General features: G+C 49.9%; 1 protein-coding gene and 1 long non-coding RNA gene across 2 annotated transcripts in view; both read left to right on the forward strand.

The window, feature by feature from the left end:
* Positions 1 to 21,937, forward strand: part of LOC122366711 (protein bark beetle-like) — a 63,547-nt gene extending 41,610 nt beyond the window's left edge. The window contains exons 8-33 of the mRNA XM_043339234.1: positions 261 to 378; positions 737 to 2,017; positions 2,278 to 2,435; positions 2,748 to 2,911; positions 3,336 to 3,562; positions 3,801 to 3,989; positions 4,343 to 4,560; positions 4,984 to 5,091; positions 5,398 to 5,524; positions 5,842 to 5,977; positions 6,315 to 6,524; positions 6,829 to 7,614; positions 7,958 to 8,866; positions 9,176 to 9,294; positions 9,568 to 9,706; positions 9,900 to 10,156; positions 11,197 to 11,408; positions 11,770 to 12,000; positions 12,273 to 12,397; positions 12,692 to 12,817; positions 13,345 to 13,371; positions 13,768 to 13,893; positions 14,179 to 14,308; positions 14,652 to 14,856; positions 19,625 to 19,878; positions 20,228 to 21,937. Of these exons, the coding sequence (XP_043195169.1) occupies positions 261 to 378; positions 737 to 2,017; positions 2,278 to 2,435; positions 2,748 to 2,911; positions 3,336 to 3,562; positions 3,801 to 3,989; positions 4,343 to 4,560; positions 4,984 to 5,091; positions 5,398 to 5,524; positions 5,842 to 5,977; positions 6,315 to 6,524; positions 6,829 to 7,614; positions 7,958 to 8,866; positions 9,176 to 9,294; positions 9,568 to 9,706; positions 9,900 to 10,156; positions 11,197 to 11,408; positions 11,770 to 12,000; positions 12,273 to 12,397; positions 12,692 to 12,817; positions 13,345 to 13,371; positions 13,768 to 13,893; positions 14,179 to 14,308; positions 14,652 to 14,856; positions 19,625 to 19,878; positions 20,228 to 20,776 (7,131 nt within the window). The 3' untranslated portion in view covers positions 20,777 to 21,937. The remainder of the gene's footprint in view (positions 1 to 260; positions 379 to 736; positions 2,018 to 2,277; positions 2,436 to 2,747; positions 2,912 to 3,335; positions 3,563 to 3,800; positions 3,990 to 4,342; positions 4,561 to 4,983; positions 5,092 to 5,397; positions 5,525 to 5,841; positions 5,978 to 6,314; positions 6,525 to 6,828; positions 7,615 to 7,957; positions 8,867 to 9,175; positions 9,295 to 9,567; positions 9,707 to 9,899; positions 10,157 to 11,196; positions 11,409 to 11,769; positions 12,001 to 12,272; positions 12,398 to 12,691; positions 12,818 to 13,344; positions 13,372 to 13,767; positions 13,894 to 14,178; positions 14,309 to 14,651; positions 14,857 to 19,624; positions 19,879 to 20,227) is intronic.
* A 241-nt stretch (positions 21,938 to 22,178) lies between these two features.
* Positions 22,179 to 25,708, forward strand: LOC122366712. The gene is made up of 5 exons (XR_006253936.1): positions 22,179 to 22,548; positions 24,158 to 24,236; positions 24,461 to 24,538; positions 24,888 to 25,004; positions 25,336 to 25,708. It is a non-coding gene; the product is annotated as an uncharacterized LOC122366712 (long non-coding RNA).
* Positions 25,709 to 26,386: the final 678 nt, after the last annotated feature.

Consider the following 26,386-nt stretch of genomic DNA (forward strand, 5'->3'; position numbering starts at 1 on the left):
ATGGCTCCATCACTGGAGCTACAAACTCTAAAAAGATAGGCTTTCTCAGAATCCCTCATTACCCCCACCGAAAGGGCTCCATTACCCCCAAAGGGGGCATGCCCCACCATTTGCCGACCCCTGCAATACAATATGTCGGCTCTAGTAATTGCCCATCCTCGCTATTTTACTAACCACCTGTGACCTGAGCATAGTGACCGCTGACATACCTGAGCATCGCCCTCTCCTTCCTCGCTGACCTTCGCCCTTTTTCTGGTCAGGTCCGTAACGCCACCCGGCCCCAGAGTCTGGTGACCACCCGTCACCAGCTTCTGGTGACGTTCTCGGCGCTGAACCGTACCCAGACAGAGGTCATCATGGCCATCACGGCCGGAGATGGTGAGTGTCGAGTGACGGGGTTAGAACGGGATGGGACGGGAGGGTAGGGAAATGACAGGACTTTGCGATGGGTCGATGGAGTTGGCAAGGGACAGGACAGTTGAGGCGACGGTAGAATGAAGGGGAATTAAAGATCGGGAGGTTCGGGCATAGCGCCGCAGGCAGCGCAATAAATCGTTTATAGATTAGTCATCTCTCAAACAGTGCGCTCTTGGCAAATAATACGGTCGTCCATAACAAAGCCCTTGACCAACGACTTTATTACCACTGACAGCAATATGTCGAAAAGTGTCGCTGTAGCTTGTATGTGTGCAACGTCAGTCATGCCACCCTGACCGTTATATTTCTGTCTCTCCAGGGAAGACCCACGACCTGAACGTCTCCAGCTGTGACGTATCCAACAACAACGGACGTGGCATCGCCGTCGAGAACCTGCGCTCGCTCGTCCACGTGCACCGCACGCTCGTGGCCAACAACTCACACGTGGCCGGCGTGCACGTGCTGGGTGGTGCCGGTGATGTCAACATCACGTGGTCCCAGATCACGAACAACATCGGTGACGGCATCAATATCACCTACGCGGGCGGCAACAAGAACATTTCTTGGTGTGAGATCGCTGGCAACTCGGGTCGTGGCGTGTCCCTCTGGTACAATGAGACAGATCATAAGGTGACATTCAGCCAGGAGTTTGTCCTCGCCTACTCGAAACTCTCCGAGAACGAACTACAAGGCGTGTTTGTCGGCAACTTCTGCCGAGATTCGTTTGTGAATATTAGTGGTAATGTGTTCCAGCGGTCATTCTGGGACGCGTTGGATATTTGGACGTGTCAGGAGGCTACAAAAGGGAAGCTTCTGCTGCAGATCGGTAACAACCGCTTCCTCAGGAATGAGCGACTCGGCATCAACATCGAACCAGTGGCCAACATCTTCGGTAACATCGAGTACAACTACTTCGCTGAGCAGCGTGTGGCCTCAATGCGAGTGTACAGCGGGGACACGCCTGAAGTGGAGCTTCTACCTCTTGAGCTCAACATAACCAACAACTACTTCGAGAGGAACAACGGCATTTACGTGGTGAACATCGGTGCGTCACAGTATGCACACTCGTCAGCGCAGCAGATCCTCTTCAGCCGCAACTTTTTGGTGAAGAACGCCGTCGAGGAGCCATTTCCCAGTCTGAATCCTCGTAACCGTGTGGCCGCAGTAGTCACTGTTTCTTCCGCTTCTGTCATTGTCTACCGCAACATCATGGAGAATCCCGAGTCGGAATACGAACTGGGCGTGCATTTTGAGGATCAGAGCGCTAATGCCAACGCCTCCCACAACTGGTTCGGCTTCAAGCGAGCCAACCAGGTATACAGCCGTATATTCGACCGTAAAGACCGCTATAACCTGGCCAAGGTGGACTTCGAGCCTTTCCTGCTGAGTGAGAACGACCCCAACTCAATCCTGCTCTCGCTGAACGAGCAGTTTGTGCCGAATTTCGGACCGGACGCGCAGAACGAGATCGGTGGAGAGATAGCGGGCCAGGTGATCCTGCCGGAGGGCACGTTCCGAGTGACTCGGGATATCTATGTCCGGCCGGGCGCCCGCCTGACAGTAGCCTTCGGAGTGCGACTCGAGTTCCAGCACAGCGTTGGTGAGTACACAATGAGAAAACTACGCTGAGATGGTTTGAAGATGTATGCGTATCAATTGATTTACCTATCAGCTTTTTATCATTTTCTCAGACATTTTTGGCAACTTTTCAATGCATTATTCGATATTGAGTTCACTGCATACATTCTAAGCAACTGTAAACGTAACGAACATTTTTAACGTATTTCTGCCTCTCCAGATTAGCCCTACGACCGTTCAGTTTCTTTGGTAGCAATTTGATCACTGCTGCGTCCCGTCCAGGTATGATGGTGGCCGGCCACATTCACGCCGAGGGCTCGTCAATGAGTGAGGAGAAGCGAGTGACATTCAGTCTGGAGGAGCGCGATCAGCGGGACAACGTCAGCCTGGCGCCCGTCAGACTGGTCGGAGGGCGCACCGAGCGAGAGGGACGGCTGCAGGTCAGTCTGGTCAGCGGCCGACGAGAAGGGTGGCAGTATTATGCTTTGATGGGAGGCGACGTGCTTTAGATGGAAGGAACGGCTGTCTTTGCTCAACTTCAAGTGGATTTCTTTGGGAATGTTTTGTAAGAAAGTGTTGATGCATGTAGTTATCTTCGTATAATACAGCTAAAGTCTGCTCTATCATTTTACTTTTACTCTTTTACGGTGCCATGTTTCCGTACCCATTATGCTCAGAGATGAGTACGGTCATAATTATGCGTCTAATAACCTCCAACACTAACCCCGGCCCTCCCTCTGCCCTACCAATAGGTGCTGATTGACAACGAGTGGGGCACGGTGTGCTCGCGCGGCTGGAGCATCCTGAATGCGGCGCTGGTGTGCCGCCAGATGGGATGGGTGCTCAACCCGCTCGACTGGCAGATGACGCGCACAGAGATGCCCCTAGAGGGACTCGACTCGCGCGTGATGATGAGGTAAGTGATACCACGGAGCACTGGTAAACTGCTAGGTCCGCCCATTGGCGAAACCATCCGGCTTCCTGCCTTGATGAAATGGAAATTGGGTTTAGTGTAGTTTAATAACTTGTTGCTAGGGCTGCTACGAGCGAAACTCAACCGGAGGGGGGCGTAGGCTGCTTTCATTTGTTATCATAACGTAATTTTATATTGCTCGAGGTCGTCGTGTAAACACGTCGTCTACCTCTGTGTGCCCACACCTAGCCTTCCTTAACGCCTCAGTGTGTTTCTACCCTCAGGTCTGTGTCGTGCTCGCCCACCGACCGTCCGTTGACCCTGTCGTTTACACCCTCCCCTCTCCCCCCCCCCCCCCAGCTCTGTGTCATGCGCGCCCACCGACCCTCCACTGACTCCACCTTGCCTCCTCCCTTCTCCCCCTCAGCTCTGTGTCGTGCGCGCCGACCGACCTGGACGTGACCCGGTGTCGCCACGAGTCGGCGGCCGAGCTGGAGCACACGTGTCCGCACGAGATGGACGTGGCACTGCGCTGTTACGACGTCAGTTGGGCGGGCGTTCGGTTCGGTCTGCCCGCCGAGAAAAATATACTGAAGAATGTCTGGATTGAGAGCGCGGGACTTATCGATCATGCGACGTACACGTTTGGACCAGGTGAGAAGGAAGGCATTGGCAGGCTGATGGTGGTGTTTCGCTTTTAATTTAATATTTCGTGAACAACATTGGCTTAGTTACAGAAGGTCTTTTGTGTCTTTGCCCAGTAGTTAATATCGTCCTGCTTTTCTTCAGATCTTTTGCCTGTATTTCTTTTTATACTTGCTTTATTATTATTATTTTTTATATTATTATTATTTCTGTACCTATTTTGATGTGCATGTGTTCCGTTTCACAGCGCTGCGGATGGACTTTAACCACCACGTGCTGGAGTCGGTGGTGCTAACCGATAACGACGGTGACGGCCTGGGCATCATGTACTCGGACACGTTCAAGATCGACTCTGTCAACCACCTGAAGCGGGTGGAGGCGCGCGGCAACCGCGGCCACGGAATATCACTGCGCTCACTGTGGCTCGATATGACAAGTGAGGAAACGCTGGAGCCCGGCTCCGGTGGTGTGCACCGCAGCTCTGAAAGAAGTGGGGGTGATTGGCGTGGTTATTGTGCTGAATTTTTGCTGAATTCTGAGGGAGGCTTCTTGTTTGAGTGCCCTGCAAACCAATTGGTAAATTATTGGTATTCTAAGTATTTGTGCATATATCAGTTTCCGTAAAGAAGATTATTTTGCGAAATCCTGAACTGTGTTTCGCCCAAACTACTTTAATTCACCGTTCTCTAAGAGTTTTATATAAATCTCGCAACCCTTACGATCGAAAATGAGTCTTGCTAAAATAATCTACATCAACACCCGTCACTGAACGTCCTCTCCCACCCTCAGACTGTCTGGTGGAGGAAAACGGCGAGTCGGGCATCCACTACAACCCGTCCCTGAGCCGACACGAGCAGCGGGAGCTGATCGGCTGGGCCGGCCTGGTGCGAGAGAGACGCGTGCTGCTACCGTCAACATCGGTACGGATCGAGCTGGACCTGTACCAGCCCACCTACCTGATCACAGAGGGGTCGGACGAGGCCATGGAGAGAATCTTCCATGTCACGGTGAGGGGCTTAGTCATGAGGTGTGAAGGTTTGGATGCGGATGCCCTGGGTAGTGGATAGAGCTCTTATTTTTTTGTTAGGCTATGTACCGTCTGGGGTTTCAGTTATCTTGCCAACCAGTGAAAGGTCTTGGTGAAAATGTCATCCTTGAGGTGGCTGGTTGAAGTAAAAGTCGAGGAATATGTAATTGATGAATTTGATTGGCTCACTGGGTGAGTATTTACGTGCAGCCTACATGCTTATATTTTTTTTAGTGAAAGTGGTCGTTTTGAAAGCAGGTCTCGGCTACATATGGCAGGTTGCTGCGTTGCACCGGCTGCCTATAATAGAATATGCAGTGCGTCACAGTCAGAGTGCTAGAGCTTCTATTTACCTCTATCCGATCTGACGTTCTCATCACGTGTGACCCCTCTCCATTGGCAGACATCCCGTGAGAACCTGATCGGCATTCAGGTGCTGAACCCGAGCCCGCCGGACTCGTCCGAGGACATCCACATCTACGACTTCTACCAGATCGAGCCATCGGCCGTGGTACGTCGTGAGGGTCGAGTCGGGACCGAGGGAGGTCATTTTCATTGGAAGCTTTTCTTGTTTTATACCTAAGCTGTGTTGTGATGATAGTTCGATGTTTATCTAACTCCATTATTAATCACGGGCTGAATAACTATTCGATTCACTGAACCGTTTATCTTACTATTTTTAACCACCACCGCGTAACCCTAGTCTCGCAAATAATCCATTATGCTGCGATCATAGAGATCTTATAATAAGATCTCTATGGCTGCGATGCCCAGAGTGTGATGCCTCGTTAACCAAATGTGATCGTGTTTTCTCCAGATCTGGCAGCTGCGCCGCGACTTTCTGGCGTTCCCGGTGAGCTCTGCCAGTTACCAGATCACGCTGCGGTACATGACCCGAGGCCCGGCCCGCGGCGGAGCTGTGCTGCTGTTCACCGCCATCAGACGTGAGTACTTACATAGAGCTACACGCAGTGGTCTGGGACAGGATGGCGTTCATGCGATTCACCATCGGGCTTACAGTTGAATCTGCTTTTGGGGAGGAGGGATTGGGGCTTAGGAATATGCTGTTGTACATACGCTTGTAGTCTAGCTTTTTGTAGTGTGTGTTTGCTTATCTGTACTTTTTTTCTTGCTTCCTGATGATCTGCTTGTATCATGCTGCTTGAATGTCTCCTATGCCGTTATACCTAACGCTCCACGCCGAACAAGTTTTGTTTCGCTCAATTCTGACACCTATTCCATCGCTCGTCTGTGCTCTTAGGTTCTGATGTGCGGGAGCTGCGTCTCACCTCGCTGCTACGGTATGAGGAGGAGCGGGGACGGGTGCCTCGGCTGCGGCTGCACAACACGCTCGTCAGGAAAAACCGATACGGCGTGTCAGCTCTGTTCTACAGCAGGTGCGTAGTCGATGGGTAGAGGGGGTAGTTGAGAGGCACTGGTTATATCACGGGAGGCTAGAGAATATACTGTTGGCGTGTTTGTGATGCTCATACTGCATGCGTTGGGAGTTGCAGGAGGCGTCATAAGTGAGCTTAACGACTTAATTCGATCAGCACTCGCTACTGATGCTTAGGCAACCGAACGAAGCATTTAAGATCAGTCCAATGCCACTTAGAATAGCAGCATCAGAGCAGTTAGTAGGTCTCTGTCTGCCCTCTGGCTAAGCTTCGCATCCACCCAATATGTCAAATATGCGATGCTCATGTATCGTCACCTTATTCACTATGCCTGCAGATACCGTGGCGACCTACACGAGCTCTTCCTCCGAAAATCGAACGTCTCTATCGAGATGTACGACTCTGAGCTCTCGGGTAACCGCGAGGAGGCGGTGTTCTACCTGTCTCCGTTCCGAGAGGACGTGTCTCACAACATCTCTGAGGTGACCACCGTGATCAACAGGACGCGGATCGACAACAACGGAGCCGGCATCAGGCAGTTCTCCAGGTGGGTGGCGGTGCTTTACTGCGGATTGGATGTGCTTGATGAATTTGACACCCGATTGCGAAAGCCCAAAAGTTCAGCTAGCATGAAAAGTGCTTAGCCTCCGGCAGAGTAAGCAGTTTTTGTTAATGTTTTTTTTTGCGGTTACTTTCATCGTAAAAGCTTGTTGCTGGCTTAGTTGATGTCCACTTAGGTATACTTATTTGTTCAGTCAGCTTTTAATTCATTTTGTGTAGGCATCGCATGATTTCGTTTCACGAAAAAAGGTGACGATTAAGTTTTATCTGACACGCGCTTCTACCATCAGGGACCTATGGTTGTCCAACAACCTCTTCCACTGGGTGTTGGACAACACGACCGTCACGTCCAACCGGCGCGGCGGCCTGGACGTCTCTCTTCCCTACGTGTGGCGCTACAACGAGAACTTCACCCACTCCTTCTACGTGGCCGACTGCACCTTCTCCGGCAATCGCGACTTCCAGGCAGTGGTCGGAGGCCACTTCGCGAGACTCCAGATCCTGCGAAACACTTTCCAGGATAACATCTGTAACGGTGGCCTGCTAGCGGTGCGTGGCATGGAAAAGGAGCTGCTGATTTCTAGGAACGTGATCCGTCGGAACACGGGAACTTTCATGGTGGAAGTGGCGGTGGACAGTCAGTCAGAGATTCTCGGTCACGTAACTGCCGAGATCACCCGTAATGAGGTGCGATTCAACGAGCAGCCGCTGTCCGGCAGGGCGGTGCACGCAGCGCCGAGTCACGTGCTGGCGGTGCGCGGCGTACAGCGTGTCAATGTCACAGAGAATCTACTGGGACGCAATCAGATGGACTACGAGTTCCTGGCTGGGACTCACTCGTCCAGTCTGGCCACAGAACTGATGGCTAGCCGAAACTGGTGGGGGACGAGAAACCCACACGAGATCCGGGAACGCATCTTCGACTTTGATGACTGGAACAGCTATGCGATCGCGCGATTCAGTCCGTTCCTGTCGAGGGATTCGCTGGATGCGCCGGAAGAGTACGAGTACGAGCAGGAGCACCAGCCCGATCTGGACAACCTTGGCGGCAGGATCAGGGGCAACTTCACACTCCGGTGAGTTGAATCAGTGGCAGCCGAGGCAGGGGACGACCGTTAAAGATGCTGGAAAGTTGGCTCGTGTGATCGACTGCGCTAATGATGCATTGATATATCTGCAGCACTCTCCCTGATGGACTTCAATTTGTTAGCGTCATGCTTCTCGAAACAGGAAATCGAAACCTGCTTGTTGTCCAAATGCATGCTCGTAAATTTGGGAGCCTGAAATAGCATACAACGATCATCCAACTATGATAGATATGATATTTAAGATATTGTTACGATCCTATATCCAGTTACAGTTGAACCATCTTCACCCTCAGTGCCGTCAGTAACTGACTCACCCCTCCCTCACCGCCAGGTACCGTCCGCAGCCCTACATTGTTCGCTCGGACATCACCGTCATGCCAGAGGCCACGCTGCGCCTGGAGCCGGGCGTCACACTCGAGTTTTACTCGTCCGTCGGTCTGCTGGTCCTGGGCACCCTTCTGGCTGAGGGTAACCCTCGCCAACGCATCACCCTCCGTCCCCTCACCCGCGAGCTGCAACACTTCCGCGTGGGCCGCGCTGTGGCCCAGCGGCAGCTGTGGGGCCACGACGAGAGGCCGGCCAGGCTGAGGCTGTGTACCGCTGGGAAATGTGGAGGCTCGGAGGGATTTCTGGAGCTGTTTAATGCCACCACGGTGCAGTGGGTGCCGGTGTGTGACCGGCGCTTCTCCGATCGGAACGCGGAGGTTGTGTGCCGCCAGCAGGGCCTTCCGTCGGTGAACGTGCATCTCCGCCGCGGAAAGCGCACAGAGTTTCACGCTGGATCTGTCAGTCTGGTCACCACCTGGCCTGAGCTTCTCGAGTGTTCGGGACAGGAGGAGAACCTCGGTCAGTGTCGACTCCGTATGACTGGCCGACCGGGCGAGCCCGCTCCCCGCTGCCACTGGGAAGACGAGTATGTGTTCATCGCGTGTGGAGCGGCCGACGCCAACGCCACGGCGCGCGCGTGGGGAGGCGTGAGGTTCTCCACGCCAACCTTCGAAGTTCAGTCGTTCTTCGAGCGGCTTCACGACGTCCACACCCACGGCCGCGGTCGGTCACGTCAGTCGCGTCTGAGGTTTGTGGATGTTCTCGGCGCCGGCTGGCTGCATGGGGAGAAGTCTCCAGCGCTGCTCAGCGTGGCCATATCGCCCGACGTTCGTGCGGTGAATGTGACTGGCAGTCTGAGCGATGGCGTGACCGTGGTTAACCCCACGCGGACACTCGACTTCATGCACCTGTGGTGAGTAGCGCTACCACGTGGAATAATGCCCAAAGTTTATTTTAGACTCCTGGCAATTTGTTAGTGTCATTCGTGGACTCCTGCCTATCGTCTCCAATTAGTTTCAAAGTTGTATCTTTATGGATGTCGATGATAAAAATATTTTATTTTCATGCATTCTAGCGCTGCTCATTTGTAACTTATCGGTGATATCTATTTCACGAAGGAATCACTTGTCACCATGAACATTTAACAGAAACCGTCGCGTCTATGCCCATTTCCCGGTTCTCGACCTGTCTCTAACCCAACTGTCCCGTCTGTGTGTCGCAGGGTGCACAATAACCTCGGTATTGGCCTGAATACCATCATGCTGACCGGCGAGGCGCGCAGCTCCGGACGAAGCTCGTTCGTTCCACTGCAGGAGGTGCCCGTACCGTACAACCTGTTCGGTAAGTACAGACAAGCCCTGACAAAGGACTAGGTGTCCCCATGGACGGAACGATAGACATGTGGAACGTAATCCTTATCTGAAAGTTGGCGCTACTGTTTATCGTTTGAATTGTTTTCTTTCGTATTTCGATAGATGCAATATGCACGTATAGTTAGCATGGAGTCGACGTGTCCCGTTCCCTTCAAGCCAAGGTCCAGTAGAGTCGCTTTCATATTCGTCATCCTAGATCACTGCATTGCTCCTTCAATCGTTCTGCTCTGCTTTGCCGCAGGCATGGTGGATATGTGCGACGCCCACAAGGAGATAGTTGTCCAAGAAAGGATACTGCTTTACTACAAGTACGACAACCGGCCGGTGGACTGTGTCAAAATCTTCACCTCGTCGGCTCGCATCAAAACGTTCGGATTCAGGTATGTTCGCGTCGCTCGATACAACGCAAATTCGCCTGTCTCGAATGGGTTCCAATTCAATCGCTGGTTTTTGTAGTGTTCTGTACTAGAGCATCAGTTTTTTTTCGGTAGATGCGTTTCAAGCTTTTTCCCGACTGTATGTCGCTTATTAAATTGCCGGTGTTTAACCATTCTCGGTTTCACTTTTTCACAGATTGCTGCAGTTCAACCTGGTCAATTCAACCGATGAGCCACTTCTGACACCGGACTACATCCGGCTGTACGATGGCGATATCTATAACGTGACGTCTCGACAGATGGCGCAGCTGTCGGTGGGCTCGTCTGATGGCGCGGTGTTCCATGTGACCAATGAGACCTCGATGAGCGTTCAGCTCCATGCGAGCGGCGCCGGCAGTCGGCACGGATTTATCGCTGAAGTGGTGACGCTGCCAGTCTCCAGCATCGGATTCAGTGAGTTGGAGTCGGGGTGTAGGACCACTGTCGGTACTACGTCGAGTGATAAGTAACGGGTTTCCGATAGGGGAATTGGTACGTTGGAGCATTTGGCCCAAATCCGAGGGCTTGGAAACATTTATGGGCATTTTATGAACTTTCGTTAGCTGTCATATCACTTATGTACTAGGGTTGACTATTAAATAATGGAAGTGCCTTAAGCAATTAAACGTTTTTGCACGTGCACACATTTTTTTGGTGTCATTTCATGCGCCGATGTTTTTTCTATCCAATGGTGAAGACCACATGTCCTTAGCTACTTCTTGCTCCAAGCTATCGTCGTTTTCCCAAGAGACCACCTGAACCTGCGGCGCACCATGAAAAAGGAGTCTGGCAATGGCCAAAATCGCGCGCCAAGCGCCAGCGCGAGGTCATCAGAGCTTACTGGCTTATTGTTATGGCTACACAATGGACAATTGCTATATTTTCATTAAAAAAATACACATAAGGCACGATAGATGACAGCATACACTACTCCACATAATCGCCTTCAAGCATCACACACCGTTCCAGCCTCCTCTTGACCCGCTCCGGAACGCCGCCAGAAGACTGATCGGCGCTTTCTTTCTCAAACCGATGAAAACACTGACATATCGTCTGTGGGGAGGCTGCGTCGCTCCATACACTTAAAAAAGAAATTTTCTGATCTTGGTAGGCCTTTTCCCTACGACAAACTGAGCTCTAATGACCTTGCACTCGGCGCTGGCGCACGGTTTTGGCCATTGCCAGGTGGTGCGCCACAGGTTCGGGAGGTCTCTTGGGAAAACGACGATAGCTTATAGCAAAAAGTAGCTAAGGACATGTGGTCTTCACCATTGGATAGAAAAAACATGGGCGCATGAAATGACACCAAAAAAATGTGTGCACGTGCAAAAACGTTTAATTGCTTCGGGCACTTCCATTACTTAATAGTCAACCCTAGTATGTATAACTTAGCTGCATCTGAATCATGATCTCTCGGCCTGTTTTACCCCTCACTATTCTCTCGCCTTTCTCAGGCCGATATGTGCGCCACAACGTCTCCTACTCTGACATATCGTCCAACGAGGGCGGCGGCATCTCCTACATGAACGCCGGCGAGATCAACCCGACGCTGACACTGGAGTGGAACCGGCTGATGGACAATGGTCGGAGGCTGTACGGCAACTTCACGTCGAGTCGCGCCGCCGTGCTACTGGACGTGCAAAACACCCAGCACCTCTACTTCACGGTGAGGGAGAGAAGAGGGAGAGAGGTCGCTGAAGGGTATGGGAGGGGATGTTGTGTTTGAGGGGGCCTTTGAGGGACGGGAAAGTAGGGTTGTCGCTGGAGGCAGTTATGGGAGGGGACTGTGTGCTGGCGAAAGGTTCAAGGCTTGAGAAGTTATGGGTCCTGCGTTTTAGTTGAGCTACGAATTGAATGCGTTTGTAGAAGACGGAATGTGAATGGAATGCCTGTAGGGTTGTGTGGGCTGGCATAAATTTGATGGTGTGGCTGGGTAAAACGCCTAGTTTTCGAAGTGCTTCAATAGAGTGTGATAGTGATGTGTTTTCCGAATACCAATGCTTAATGATTCTCGCTCCCGCCGGCAGAACAATATAATCCAACGTAACCAGGGCGGCCTGCACATCCGGGCGGACTCTAACGGGCTGGCCACGGCGCTGAAGGCCTACATCTACCTGAACCTGTTCGCCGACAACCTGAGCTGGTCCACCCTGTACGTGGAGGGTCGCAAGACGTCCCCATACCAGGAGGCCATCCTGTACTACAACTACTTCACCCGGGCCAACTGCACCTTCCAGAACGTGCTGGAGTTCAACCAGGTAAGCAAAACGACGAACATTGGCTCACTTTATGCTTGGATTGGATATGTCGGACGTCGGTAAGATTTTAAAGACCTTGTTTGTGTGACAGTCAGTCGTCGAAATACGAAGCTGCTTTTATTCATTGTTTTTATTTTTGCGGTAGCTGTTTCGATGTATCAAGACCAAGAATTACCGCTATGCTAATGAGGCAGTAGCCACACAGTCATAGGCTGACAGATCCTGCAGAACGTAAAACTTCCACTGACCCGGTCGTTCTCTGTCCGCTTCAGGTGGTTGCTAACTTCAGCTACAACCTGGTGCACAACAACCGCGGCTTCCACATCATGAAGGTGTCTGGGTTTGAGCGGGTCCACCTGCCCATCTACCAGAACTTTGCGCACAACGGCTTCATCATGTAAGGGAGCAGAACGCGACTTAAAACGCATTCGTCAGCTGACATCATGCGACATCAAAAGCTGAGGCCCTTGAATTGTTTTAAAAAGCACGATATCACCGATTATTTATTTTCCACTCTGGTATTTATTTTCCATCATTTTTTGCATAACGATTACAATATAAGTGATTGTGTTTAAACTGGCAGTGTGCTCCGGATATCTAACTTCATCACAACTTATGTTATATCAACTACACTGTACCAGCACTGCCGAATCCCTGTCGTCCCTCCTACTCACCCATCACCTTCCCTCAGGAACTACGCTACTGACCGCGAGGAGCGTACCACCGTGCTGGCGGGCAGCGCCGGCCAGCAGTACGCCGATAACGTTCTGGTGAACATTGACAACGACTACGAGCTGGTTACCATCAACCGAACAGAGTTAGTGACTAGAACATGGAGGGTCACGGGCGCACCGCTGGGCTGGTGTTTTTGGGTGACTGGTGGTGGGTAGAAGGAGGATTGGTCTAGATGGAAGGAGAGGCGTGGCCAGTGTTTTGCTTTTAGGTTTAGTGAAAACCGTTGGGATTATTCGGCAATGGTGCCTGTGTACATATATATTTAGGTAAAATGTGTCCTAAATTTCTCGGGATGTTGATTGATCTTCTTAATTCTTCTTCATTGTTTGTTATTGTATTTCCTGATCTTTATTTCATGCACTGTGTTTTATGAAATAGCGTGCGTGTGACGACACATGAATGCTGCACTGGCTTTTGTTACCCCTGGGTGGCTCGTTAGTCCCTCTTGTTCTGGTAAATGTGGGAACTCAACGGGCACTGCACTTCTGCACAATGACAATGACGTTTTGTGGAGTGTATGTCACCACCGGTTCGGGTTTTGGTGGCACTTCCGGTGTATTTTGTACGCACCAGTCTGTTTACAGAATCCCTCGCCCGCTGTGCCCACAGGGAAGATCTAAAGATTTCAAACTACAGGTGAGGCCTCCCTGCATCTATCATGCATCGCTAATTAGCATTTGTGATAACTTTGGGGCCAATTCAACAGTCAGTTGAATGTGTGCATTGTGCTCAATTAGTATGCTACTGTGGCTCCAAGCAACGTCAAAAACATTTTTTCATGCGCGCTTGCTGATTTTTGGGACCATTCCGTTATCACATTGATGTTCGTGCTCGGTGCGTCTTGCTGCAACTGTGACAAATGAGAGCTACGTGAAGCTACCGTCTGTTATCGTCTGGTGTGACGACTCTATGATGTGCCTTCTTTCTGGCGCCGATGTTATTTCTTGTCATTTGTATATCGTATTTACTAAATGTCGGTTCCTCCTGTGTCTACCAACCGCTAACCATCTGCTCTCGTCTCTGTGCTGCCAGGTACGAGGTATGGCGCACTCCACTGGATGCTCGTCACAACTGGTGGGGCTATAACGAGACTCTGGCCATCCAGGGACGGATCAAGGATAAACTGGACGGACAGGGACTGCTCAGAGTCGACTTCAGGTAACCGCCAGACACGCCGTCTCTTGAACGTTAGCCTCCCTGTGGCGCAGGCTGCTGCGGCTCTATTTATTCGAATGCCCAGCATTTCATACATGTATAGCATTTCATATTGCATCTTGTCTTAGCTTAGCCGTAAGACAGCTCGAAAGGATTCAAAATGAATATGTTCAAACGTTACCATTTGTGCCTTTTTCTCAGAATGTCATCACAATTGCGGTGAGCTTACTGTCTTTAACACAGTTGAATTTCCACTGTCCGTAACCTTTGGACCGTTTCTTTTGACAGCAACTTCCACATGAACAACCGCTCGCTACTGAGCGGCAAGTGTCCGCCGGGATGGACGCTGGTCGACACCACCTGCTTCATGTACATGCCGGCGCCCATGAACTTCACTGAGGCCAAACAGTTCTGTCTGGTGAGTGTGGGAGGGGTTAACAGTGGAGTGGAAGGGAATGGTGAAGGATTCTACGAGTACAAAGCTCTGGTTTGAGCTTATTTAGCTTGGTAATAACGATAAACTCTAGCAATAGATATCGTGAAAACCTTGTCTATACTCTGTGCTCCCGCTCTGAGTTCTGGAACGGTTCTCTTGTCCCTGGATTGACCCACTGTAAACGTGCCTCCACCCTCTTCCACTCTGTGCTTCCACTCTGACTTCTGTGCTCGTTCCTCTATCTCAACTGTTGACCGTATCGCTGCTCCGTTTTTACCTCCAAAGTTCCGCTGCGACTTCTAACCGCACCTCTGTCTCCCCACAGGACGATAACGCGTCGATGCCGTACCTGAACACCGACTACAGCGGGCTGGTACGGTACATCCGCGGCCGCCAGGAGCGCTACAACTGGCGCCTGGACCGGGTCTGGGTGCAGCACCTGGACATTGTGGAGGGCTGCAGCTACTTCGTACAGCAGCGCGTCGTCACCGGACCCTGCGAGCTGCAGCTGCCCTTCCTCTGCGAAATGGGTGTGTATATGGGGAGAGGGGGAGGGCGGTGGTTCGATAAGTAAGGTCGGGTTGGGATGGGGATAGCCATCAGACGACGGTAATGACAGCTGCGATAATCCATTCAACGGGTTGTATTGCCAGAGAAAGTTTATGCTAAAGAAGCTAAAGTCTTATGAAGACAAGGAAGATACAGAAAGTACGTTTTTTAAATAAGAAGGTAAAATGTGTGACTATCGAATGCGTGTTTTCTTATATCTATGAAAAATATATTTTTAGTTAATGGTGTCAGCATTACAGGTATCGTGACGCTATCCATTCGACATTCACCGTATACTACCAGCACGGAATATATAGTCTACGACATGGAATGGACAAGATCGAGATTTCCTGTAACTGCCGAGTTTTTGGCGACCTGATGATTTAGTCGTGCGGATTCGCTGTGGTTACTTCCTTTACGAGGATGAAAGTATAGTTGCCAGACCTATAACTAATAGGGGAAGGTGGGGCATAACGGGGTACCGGGGCAATATGAGAAGGCGCATTTTATTCTAATCCAGGTGTTGCTGTCTGGAATCACTTCTGACAATTTAAACTTCGCTCGTTTGCCGCCCTTTTCCGGTGGACGCCGGCGGGAGGCGGCGTTGCTGAGGATGGTGGGTAAGGTTTTTTTCATGGTGCTGATGTATTTTTCAACATTCGTTTGGTAACTTCCTAGGTGAAAATCCGTTCGAGTAGGTTTGTCATAGTCAGTGAAAGCAATGACTCTCGTCCTAGCCAACCTTTCCCTGCGATAGAAAGTTGCCGGCTGTTTTGATAAACATGAACGATCCTGCTCTATTGCCAATGTCCTTCGGGGGTTAAAACGGGTTTCCGGTAGAGGCGATATGGGTTGGTGAATTTTACCACATTTTACCACATTCACCCCATTTACGTGCCCAGAAGTGCTTTTTGTTACAGTTATAACTAGTTGCCTTTATTGGCCCACTCACGTTTCATAAATGCATTTAGGAGGGGTTGTGTTAAACGTTTTCAAACGTTGTCATAATGTTTCTTCATTTTAAGTAGGTACACAGGCACCGTGTATGTGCCTAATATATATTTTTGCCGAGATACACTCTTTCATTTTCAGTAGCTTGGATCTTGGTTTAAGCGGCGAGTGCACAGGAACGTGCACCCAGCAGCCTGACACAAGTCCCGGATTTTCACCACGCCCTTTATCGTTTGTCGCAGTCCTCGAATGGAGTCGATGCTGGCGCCGCCACCGACCGTCCGCGTATTTGGAAATTCCGACCTCGACGAGCATCTGTGGTAGAAAACCACCACTTTGGTAGGGGAAACTACTGCTGTCTGCTACCATTTGCACTACATGTGTCGCTATAGCTGCGACATCTATGCATATTAAATCGCGACGTGTGTGTGCGGTGACCGGTGATTCTTGGGTGATTCTAGTTAGCGATTAGCTAGGGCAGCAGGGTGGATCCAGACTTTCAGTTTGAGGGTGGGCGGACTCTTGGCCGGCCCGATCCCCGGCAGTCAAAGTTGCTGAGCGGGGGGGGGGGGAGGAAAGTCCAATATAATGACCCAAAAGACATGCCTATTGCCCATAGGTATATACGTATGTATTGAATGGTATCAGCACTCAGCAGTGTGCCTCCTGAGATGTTAGTGATTTTTATCGATTCATCAAGTTGACTATTTGTTTTTTTGCGGATATCTTAAAAACGGTGGCGCTCCGCGTCGGTGTTTTTTAACTTATTTAATAACCTTTAGCTTTAACTTTACCAATACCAATACAAACCAATACATACTATATATGCCTATAGGCAATAGGTGTGGCATCATATTGGACCTTTCTCCCCCCCCCCCCCCCGCTCAGCAACCGGACTGCCAGGGATCGGGCCGGCCATGAGTTACCCCACGCCCACCCTTAACCAGGGATGCGGAGTCGTGGACATTTCAGACGGTTCCGACTCCGGCTCCGGCTCCGGGTGAAATGCCATGGCGGCTCGACGGCTCCGGCTCCGAGTAAAATGGTCCGGCGGCTCCGGCTCCAATAATCAGTACATTTTAAATACCTACGGGTGGCAGAAAAAAGAAGATGGGATTGGTGCACGTTGCTTCTGCATTTGCATAACTTAAGGCTATTTTCATATTTTGAATACCGTATTTCTTATAACTGCCTGGAACTGCAAGTTCAAGGCAGTTCGGTTTGACAAACCGAACTGGGTCAATATTTGTTTCTTCTTCAAAAAAAGGATCCGGAGTCGCCCCCTTTTTTGACAGCTCCGGCTCTGGCTCCGGCTCCGAACTATATTGTTTCACGGCTTTGGCTCCGGCTCCGGGCAAAATATGCCGGCTCCGGCGGCTCCGGCTCCGGCTCCGCACCCCGGCCCTGCCTCAAACCGAAAGTCTGGATCCACCCTGGTGCCCTAGCTAATCGCTATACTAGAATCAGCGCACACAGATGTCGTGGTTTACATGTATATGCATAGATGTCGCAGCGATAGCGACACATGCAGTGCAAATGGTAGCAGACAGCAGTAGTTTCCCCTACCAAAGTGGTGGTTTTCTACCACAGACGCTCGTCAAGGTCGGAAATTCCAAATACGCCGACCGTCCACCGCTGCAGCCAGGCGTCGCTCTCCTGAAGAAACTGCATGTGTTCTCCCGCCGTTGCTGGATGGAGGCTGGATATCACGCGTCGCTTTGAGCAGGGGTCGAACCGGGCGGAAGCGTTTAGCACATCGAGCAGGTCGTTGAGGCGCAGCAGGAGAGTTGCAGTCGGGAGTGCAGTGCGCGGGAGCTTACCGTGGGTCGCATGCAATGTGATTGCTGCTGCTACTGTCCGGCTCATCACCTGTAGGGCATAGCTGACTTTCATTTTTCAAAGCTATTTGGCCTGATGTGTTTCTGGCTTAGTTTTTGAGCAGCCCGTGGGGAAGAAGCGCATTCCAGTGCGTAGTGTTTCTAAATGACTCCAAGAGGCTACTTCACCGTCTACTTCAATATCGTATTTCATTAATGCATTTCGTATGCATTTGAAGATGTGAGGCACGTCATACAGAGCAGCAACCTCGTGCCCGTCCACGGTGAACAAGCCGGTTTCCGCAGCTCCGAGCAGTCTGTAGGTCGCCTGGTTGTTCTTTGACATGTCACAAGTTGTAGCTAGCACAGTGAATCCCGCTGTTGTTACACGTTGGACACACTGTGTTAACAGCTGCTGCTGCACAACGGCCTTGGTCGTTCCGGAACTCAGAAAGAATGGGCTGTTTCCAGCGTTTGGTGACACTGACGCCCCGCACCATCATGACCAAGGCGTGGTCGGCGCAGGCATTGGCGCGGCAGAGAGAGCCATGATCAGTGAAGCCCTCGATGACGTCATCACCCCGCTGGTAGGCCAACCTTGGTTTCAGCTGCATTTTGTCGAACGAAATGATGCACAGCTTGTCCTTGGCACTTGCTCCGGCGAACTTCTCTTTTATGAGAGCCAAGATAGCGTCATGAAAGCCAGGTCGCATCTGTATTTTTTCCATCTTCCTCCGCAGAGTTCGAGGATGGGGAAGGACGTACCGTTTTTGTAGGATAGGAACCGATACGCCCTGGGACCAAGGCCATATATAGTTCTGGGACCCTGAAGTAGAGCGCGAGTGCTCGCACTTCCTCATCTTCATCAAATTTTGGACGAATTTCATCGAATTTCATTTATTTTAGACCAATGTTAAAACTGTAATGCAATGAATATGTATAAATGCTCCCGTAGCAATGTGTGCTAAAAGTTTCCAATAAAATATCCGGTAACCATTTCAAAGTCACAGTCACAACTTGGCCCTTGAAGACGAATCATTCGACGATTGTTAAGAAAAAATGTATGAAATGTTAAGAAAATATATGAAAATGTAAACCCACGTGGAAAGAAATTCATCCGCATCCTCCGGATCTCCGGATATTCATCCGATTCATCCGGCAAAGTCCTTGATTTTTGGTTACACACGTGGCAATGCTAATCGAAGCTCCTGTCCATTCCATGTCGTAGACTATATATTCCGTGCTACCAGTATAGCGCCTTTTGGGGCGACTAACGGAGCGAGCGAGGGGGTGAGTCTTGCACGTGCGAAATTTCGAGGGGGTACCTGCAACTGACTTGTGCACGGCACCCTACTGACCGGTTTCTAGCAATGTGCCAAATTTGAACACAATCGGCCCAGCCGTTCTCGAGATCTGGGAGCGGCACCCTGCACGTGCGCACGTGCAAAATGGGTCCCAACTGACTTGTGCACGGCACCCTACTAACTGGTCCCTAACTGTGTACCAAATTTGAGCGCCATCGGTCCAGCCGTTCTCGAGATCTGGAAACGACCCCTGCACGTGCGCACGTGCAGCAGCACCCCAACTCTGGCACATGGATATGCAGTGCCTAGTGGGTGCCTACCTACATGCCAACTTTCAGCGCAATCGGCCAAGTAGTTACCGAGATATTGCAACAATTACAAAAGTGACACCTCTTCGTTTTGCACGTGGCACGTGCATAAGGGGTCACCCACATGCATCGGGAATAGTCCAATACTTGGTAGAAGGAATGAAGCTACCCTACAAAAATTACCGCATGTAAATCGGTCAAGTGGTTGCTGAGATATAAGCCTCGCAAAAGCGTCCGCACGGCCGGCCGGCCGGCCGGCCGCTCATACTCAGAAATTTCCGTTATTCTACGTAAGACTCCGCTCGCTTCGCTCGCTCCGTAACTACATCCTGCCTATCAGTCATCATTGACATGCTTCTCCTCCAACAGACCCGCGTGTGACGGCCGACCCGCTGTCGTGGACCCGCGATGACGTGGTGATTGGCGTCCTGGGCGCCGGAGCGGCCGCCCTGCTCTTCCTACTGGTCATCTGCGGCCTGTGGGTGGCCAAGTCGCGTCACAGACACAGGGAGAAGCTGCACCGGCGTAATAGCATCCGCAGCAGTGTGCGCAGTACGCGCTCCCTGGCCAGCAGCTTCTCGGATGTTTCCGGAGGGACCGGAGGGTACCGACGCCGGCCCAATGTGAGTTATAGAGCGGGATGTGCTGAGCTGTGTGGTTGGGGGCGGTGTGGTGGGGGATGATGGTGCTGGATGTGTTATTGTTGCTCGATGGACGAGGTATTCGTGAAGCTTGTGTTTTTTACTCGTTTTGGGTGTTTTTAACTGATAGTCGAATTGCGTCATAGATTCATCAGTTGTCATCTGTTGCGAGGGCATGCTATGTCTTATGCTTACTAGCTAGATTTTTGTGTTTCTCAACCATCGCATGTGGTTAAACGTAAGTGTCCCGTGTTTTCCCATAATCACTCTTTCTTAGTCCCTCAGTCACGCCTCTGGCTCTAGCTAATGCGTTGTTACGTCTTTCCCACAGCCGAACCCGATGCCGGACGGCGCCACGGGCGGCAGCGTCGACTCGATCGCCAAACCGTCGTTTGACGAGACCCACTCGACGACCACCTTCGACGAGCGGTTCGCGCACGACCCGCGCCTCGAGAACGCCAACGCCGACGCGCTGGCCCGGCCCACGTTCGACCTCGGTTACGAGAACCGCGGCTACCTAGACCGCTCGACATTCACGTCTCGCGTGCCCTCTCCCTGGGAGCCAGCGGGAGCGGGTGCCGCCGTCGACAGTTACGACCAGAAAATGGCCGTGGAGCTGGACGACTGTAAGCCCAGCTCTGTGGCGGACGACTCAGGCGCCAGTGACTCGACTCTGGAGCTGAAGAGGCCGTTTGGGGACGAGGATGCAGCCTCCGACACAGTACCCGTGTATGAGGGTGTGCCGGCACGCGGTCCAACCCCGCCAGCAGCGACGGTAGCGCGATCGGCGGACCCGTTCCCTCGCTCAGCCAGCCTGGCGTCGGATGACTACTTCCAGCAGGGAAGGACTCGATCGCAGCCGCTAGAGACGGCCATGTGAGGTCTGACGTGATAGGTCTGAGTGTGACGTCATACTAAGAAGACTCAAGTGTGATGTCAGGGTTAGTGGTGGTGAGACGGCCAGTGAACATGGCGCGACATCTGTGATACGAGTAGTTCCGGCGTCCGCCGCTCGTGGCGCTGTAGAAGCGTAGTAAACGTGACTATCGGCCCAGCATGGCTCACAGACATTCCAACCATGGCTGGGTGGGACAATCATGAAGAGACGCTACTAGATATATTGAGTGTTTTTTTATATACCATCATTCATCACTGCCTGTTAGAAAGCAGATAGTGTCGCTGATCTGCTCAAATGATCTTGCTGTGTGCGTGAACGATATGGTTGGATCTCATGTCAGCTGGCGTGCTTGGTGGGAGGCGAGGTAACATCGGCTCCATGTTGTTCCAAACTCATTGTTTAGAATTGTTGGCGAGAGTGCTCACATAAGTGGAAATGCGTGTCTTTTGTAGCTGATCCAAACCTGTGATCACAGATCCTTCCGCCCATCACGACTCGCGGAGTCACGAATCACGACTCTCAGAGTCACGAATTCCCAGTCCGTCCTCCATTGATAGTCATGTGTGATATGTGAGCCGATAATGTTTTGCAGCAACTGATCGTAAGTAATGTAATGAATCATTCAATCTGGATGGCTTACGGTAGCATGAGTTGTGGGTAGATCTTCCTTCAAAACGACCTCAGAGTTGAATGTCTTCTCGCTCAAACCAATCTGTTGGTTTCAAACTGTATATATGTATCATACTCTCATCGCAATATGTCGATTTATACACCACAATTTATATTGTTTTATATATCTTGTACCTTCTGTTCTTTCTTGCATGCTCATCATTGTGTACTGTATTGAGAGTCTCTGCCGATACTGTTAATCGTCACGTTATACATTGCGCCTCTGCTGCTTACTCGATCCTTATAACCAGTGCTAAGACATGAGTGGCTCTTCAGTCGATCTGACTACCGTCATGTACCGGTGATTACCTACTGGCTGAGATCAGTTTGCCGGCCGAACGAATATTTTCCCGTCGGGCCGGTCCGGTCAATGGCACATCAGCCTAGGACCGATCTACGAGGCAAGTTTGAGAGACTGGCCAACTTACTGTGAATTGCACATTTCGTATGAATATACATCTACGATGCTAGTTATTGCATTGCCTTTCCGTGTATAATACATCTACGAGTTACGACAAACGAACCATCAAGCAACGTAATTTACTCTAATGACGATGAACGTTTACGAACAGTTTGCGATTACAATATCTAAATAAAGCAGCGGAATATAATGAACGCTTTAATGCCGGCTGACAGATGACGAGTACTTCTTTCCTGGCTATCTAGCGGTAAAAAACTGAATTCATCCTGTAGCCGTGTTATCTCATATTCTACATTGATGAGACTGGGCGAGCCTATGCGTCGATGATGTGCCGGTGCAACGGTCATCACTCATCAAGTCATCAAGGCCGTATAGTGAGAGTGGATCATCAGCGTCCACAATTTTGAAAGACTGAAGAAAATACCTTTATGTCCAGGTGCCCGAGCAATTATTTGTTGCCATGACGACGACATCAGCAGTGTTTGTTTGCTATTTGTTGAATATTTGGCTGAAAACAATATTTTTCTGGTTAAGCGAGGTTATTATTTCACATTTCTTTTCAGTTTAACTTGAATAATCAAAACAAGGAATATTAAGTTTGGATTATCCGTGGTCAACTCTACAAAACAATGAAGGACAAGTTGAAAATCCATGTCATCTACTGGTAAGATGCCTTGTGAAATGTGAATTATATCATAATGGCAGGAGTCCGTTATTCATTTGACCTCCCTCAAGAGTGAGCCATTGTTCCCGTAGGCCGTAAGATGACCCTCCCCTCTCAGTTACGTCCCAGATAAGTTCCAAAAGCTTTGTTCTGGGGCCTACCTATGCCACCTGTTGGGTCGACCTTTCTTATATTCGATCTAGCTTCGATCGATTGTGGCCGTTGACAACGTATGCCGGAGTCTTTTTTTTTAACGGCTTCGTTCTGATGCTAAAATTATGCATAGGTAATTTTACTAGCAGGCATATGTTCACCTGTATTTATGTCATTTATGATTATTATGCATCACGTCGATGCTTTGAAGACAATCGCAGAGAGCCGCTGAGATTCGTATTGGATTCACTTCGAAGTGATTTACTTACACATCCGTCCCTAGATGGCACTAGTAGTTGACGCCTGAAAGGTATGCTGTGCCGGAGCGCCCGGCGCCACAGATTTTCCGTGTATTACAGGGTGACACAAAAAAAGCGGTCATCACCAAAATTCGAATAACTTCGGAAGTTTTATTCAGATCATCACCAAACTTCGGCCACTTTAGGTCACACCTATGTAGCAGACATCCACCAAGTTTCAAGTCTTCACTACGAATACTTTTAGTACAGTGTGTGTTTTACGGACGCTCCACAATGTGCTCCAGGTGAGCGCCCCGGCGCTGCAGGGCGTAGGCACACCTGCATCCGGCGGGCAAAGTTGCCGATAACCCGATAAGAATAACGTTTCAGGGGTAGCACACCCCCTGAGCACTGTCTCCAGAGGCCATTGCACTCTGTAAAGTGCACAGCCATTGGGTTATCGACAACTTTGCCCGCCGGATGCAAGTGTGCCTACGCCCTGCAGCGCCGTGGCGCTCACCTGGAGCACATTGTGGAGCGTCAGTAAAACACACACTGTACTAAAAGTTTTCGTAGTGAAGACTTGAAACTTGGTGGATGTATGCTACATAGGTGTGACCTTAAGTGGCCGAAGTTTGGTGATGATCTGAATAAAACTTCTGAAGTTATTCGAAATTTGGTGATGACCGTTTTTTTGTGTCACCCTGTACCTTACCTACGTACGGAGCTGCCAAATGCCATCTGGCTTGCGAAGTGCGTCAATTATTCAGTCTACAAATTACGATGATGAAAGCCGTGTTATGTTAATGGCCACTTCAATGTCCCGTTCCGATGCCCGACCTCCTAACCCTTCTTCAGTTGACAGCAAAAAAGGTTATCTTTTGTCGATCCTTCACCATGTACTTTGCTGTGTGATCGGACAGAGTCGGACTACTAGGCTCTGAAAATGAATATGCATACGACAGCGGACCATATTTCTTACATCACATTTTATTTTGTTCCATAAACGGCCATGTTTTATTTTTTTATCAGCCGTTTGACGTCGTACTTTCACGCATTTAATGTGTCTGTAGCTGTAATGCTGTACTTCGTGACTTCGTCCTAATCCATCATCATCAGTCAATTGAAAATATCCTTTCGTTTTTGCTTTCAAATGTATCCTACTGACATTTTCTTGCCACAATGCGTGTTATTTGACGATGTTTACCCCATTCCAGCGGCGCCTGAGGATACGCCCCAAAGTTCCGCCGTATCAAGGCGGAACTGGATGGGGCCTTTCCGAGGGAGCTGGACATCGTAAGTAAACGACTCATGTGTGGTGCGTTCACTTATATTTATCGCTCCCGGAATAAAATGATTTGACATTGCGCATTTTCCATGTTTATTTTGTATGCATTGATGTTTCAATAACTGGTTTGTATGCTTTACATTTGCCCGAAGTAAATATTCGTTCATCGGAATTAGGTCTCAGGCTTCCCGATGCTGCCTCGACAACTAAGACGCGTTGTTTGCCTTTCCAGACTGGTGAGGGAACCGCCAGCGTCACTGGCTACTTCGAGGTCCAGATCGTCGGCGGCAAACTTCTTCATTCCAAAAAGGTAGACGACTGTCTTATTGCTGAACATTTATAGGTAGTCCACGTTATTTGCTCTAATCTGGTTATCCAAGTGTGAGACATGAGAGGCAGGTGTGACCCGGTGAGTATCAGTCCTGTTTAGTATTAGTTATGTTTATTTTTTATGTTATGTGGATAACATGAATAATAATTTTAGTTTTGCACATATCCCTAAAGCTCCAATAAACAAACAAACAAACTTTTGAACATACATAGTTCAAATGGGCATGATCAACGATGTTTCACCGCCGTGTCTAAAAAAAAACAGCATTGTCAGCATTCGAATGTGCTTTCCATTCGACCCTGTCCTTCCCTCCCCCCCCCCCCCTTAGAACGGCAATGGCTACGTGGACACTCCAGAGAAGATGAACCGCATTGTGCAGGGGATCAAGGACGCGCTAGCAGCTGCCTGCTGAGTGCTGATCAGTGCCGGAAACTGATGTGAAACGGTCAGTCATGCCGTATCTGTCGATGTTTTCAATAAGCCATCACTCGATTTAAACGTTGCATTACTTCGTGCGTATGAGACATGCAACATTGGTTACTATAAGTGTCATACACACTATACGTATAACCATGCATATGCGTTTCTTGCATCGACTATTAATTAATTTTATTGATCGGTGTGTCAACGAATTCGTTAATTCGTTATCACTGAATGTAATTGTAGTTAAAATAGACAAAAATGTTTTAGTATGTCTAAATCGTACGAACATTTACATCATTATACGAATAAGCGAAATATCCTGCCCCTCCGGCTGAACAAATGCCCGCTTGCAGGTGTGTCACGGTGAACAGTGACGTCACAGCCACAATGACGTCAGCCGCAGAAAGCCCGGCTGGCGGCGGACCGATGATGGGCTGAGGCGGCACTGGCTACCGGTGAAGCGCCGCTGCTTCAGCCATTTCCAGCTGATTTTCTGCATCCGAACATCCGTGTTTCTAAAGATGTAATCACAGATCTCAGCAAGATTCATTGATTCAGAGTAATTTGGTCCGTCTTTCACCCGTCTTGAACGTAACAAACCGTTATTTGCAATCGAACCATTAATGTGCCTGTGTTGTTCGTGATGATAGCAAGTCTATCCGCATTTACGTAGTGAATGTTTTACACATCGATTACTTTCCGCAATAAATTGAAAGTTTGATGTAAGTCTATATGTGTGGTGTGTATGCTGGAACCACTCAATGTGTTAAATCGCTGCAGGCATCACCAGTGCTTACTGCTTATATCACCAACGTGCGTGCCATGTTACGCCTCTTACTGCAGTCCTTCGTTCAGAAAGAGTCCATGACACTGCTACCATATCGGGACAACATCCAGTTCCCGACGAATACCGATGGCCGCCGCCAACTCGCGCTTTGCCCGTAAAATAAGCACGCATTCTAAGCTTCTTGCAACTGAGGCCCCTCCCGACCCCCAGCATATTTTCTTCATTAGGTATGTCTGTGTCTCCCAATGGAAACCAAGGCGGCCAAGCTTTGTCATGAATATCTATTAACCAGAAATCCCCAAAACATTTTCCGAAGACAAACACGTAGAAAACAGACGCCCTATAATATGCTCAGGGTTTTTATTACCTAGATAACTATATAGCTCTCCTTCATCTTTCCCAAGATGTTATAAGGAGAGTGTGGTCAGCAGGCTTATCCAAATACACTAACATAATTCAATATAAGATATATTTCGCGGCTGCAATAACAAAGGACAGAAACTTATCCAGATATGTTTTATGGATTGACGTGAAAGAGAGAAAAGCCTCCTTTTGCGTGGATCTTTTTCTAATAAACTGAATATGAATGCATATTGATGTTGAATGAGAATGTGCTT

Source organism: Amphibalanus amphitrite, unplaced genomic scaffold (genome assembly GCF_019059575.1).
Source record: "Amphibalanus amphitrite isolate SeventyFive unplaced genomic scaffold, NRLGWU_Aamphi_draft 000826F_arrow, whole genome shotgun sequence".
Taxonomy (NCBI): Eukaryota; Metazoa; Arthropoda; class Thecostraca; order Balanomorpha; family Balanidae; genus Amphibalanus; species Amphibalanus amphitrite.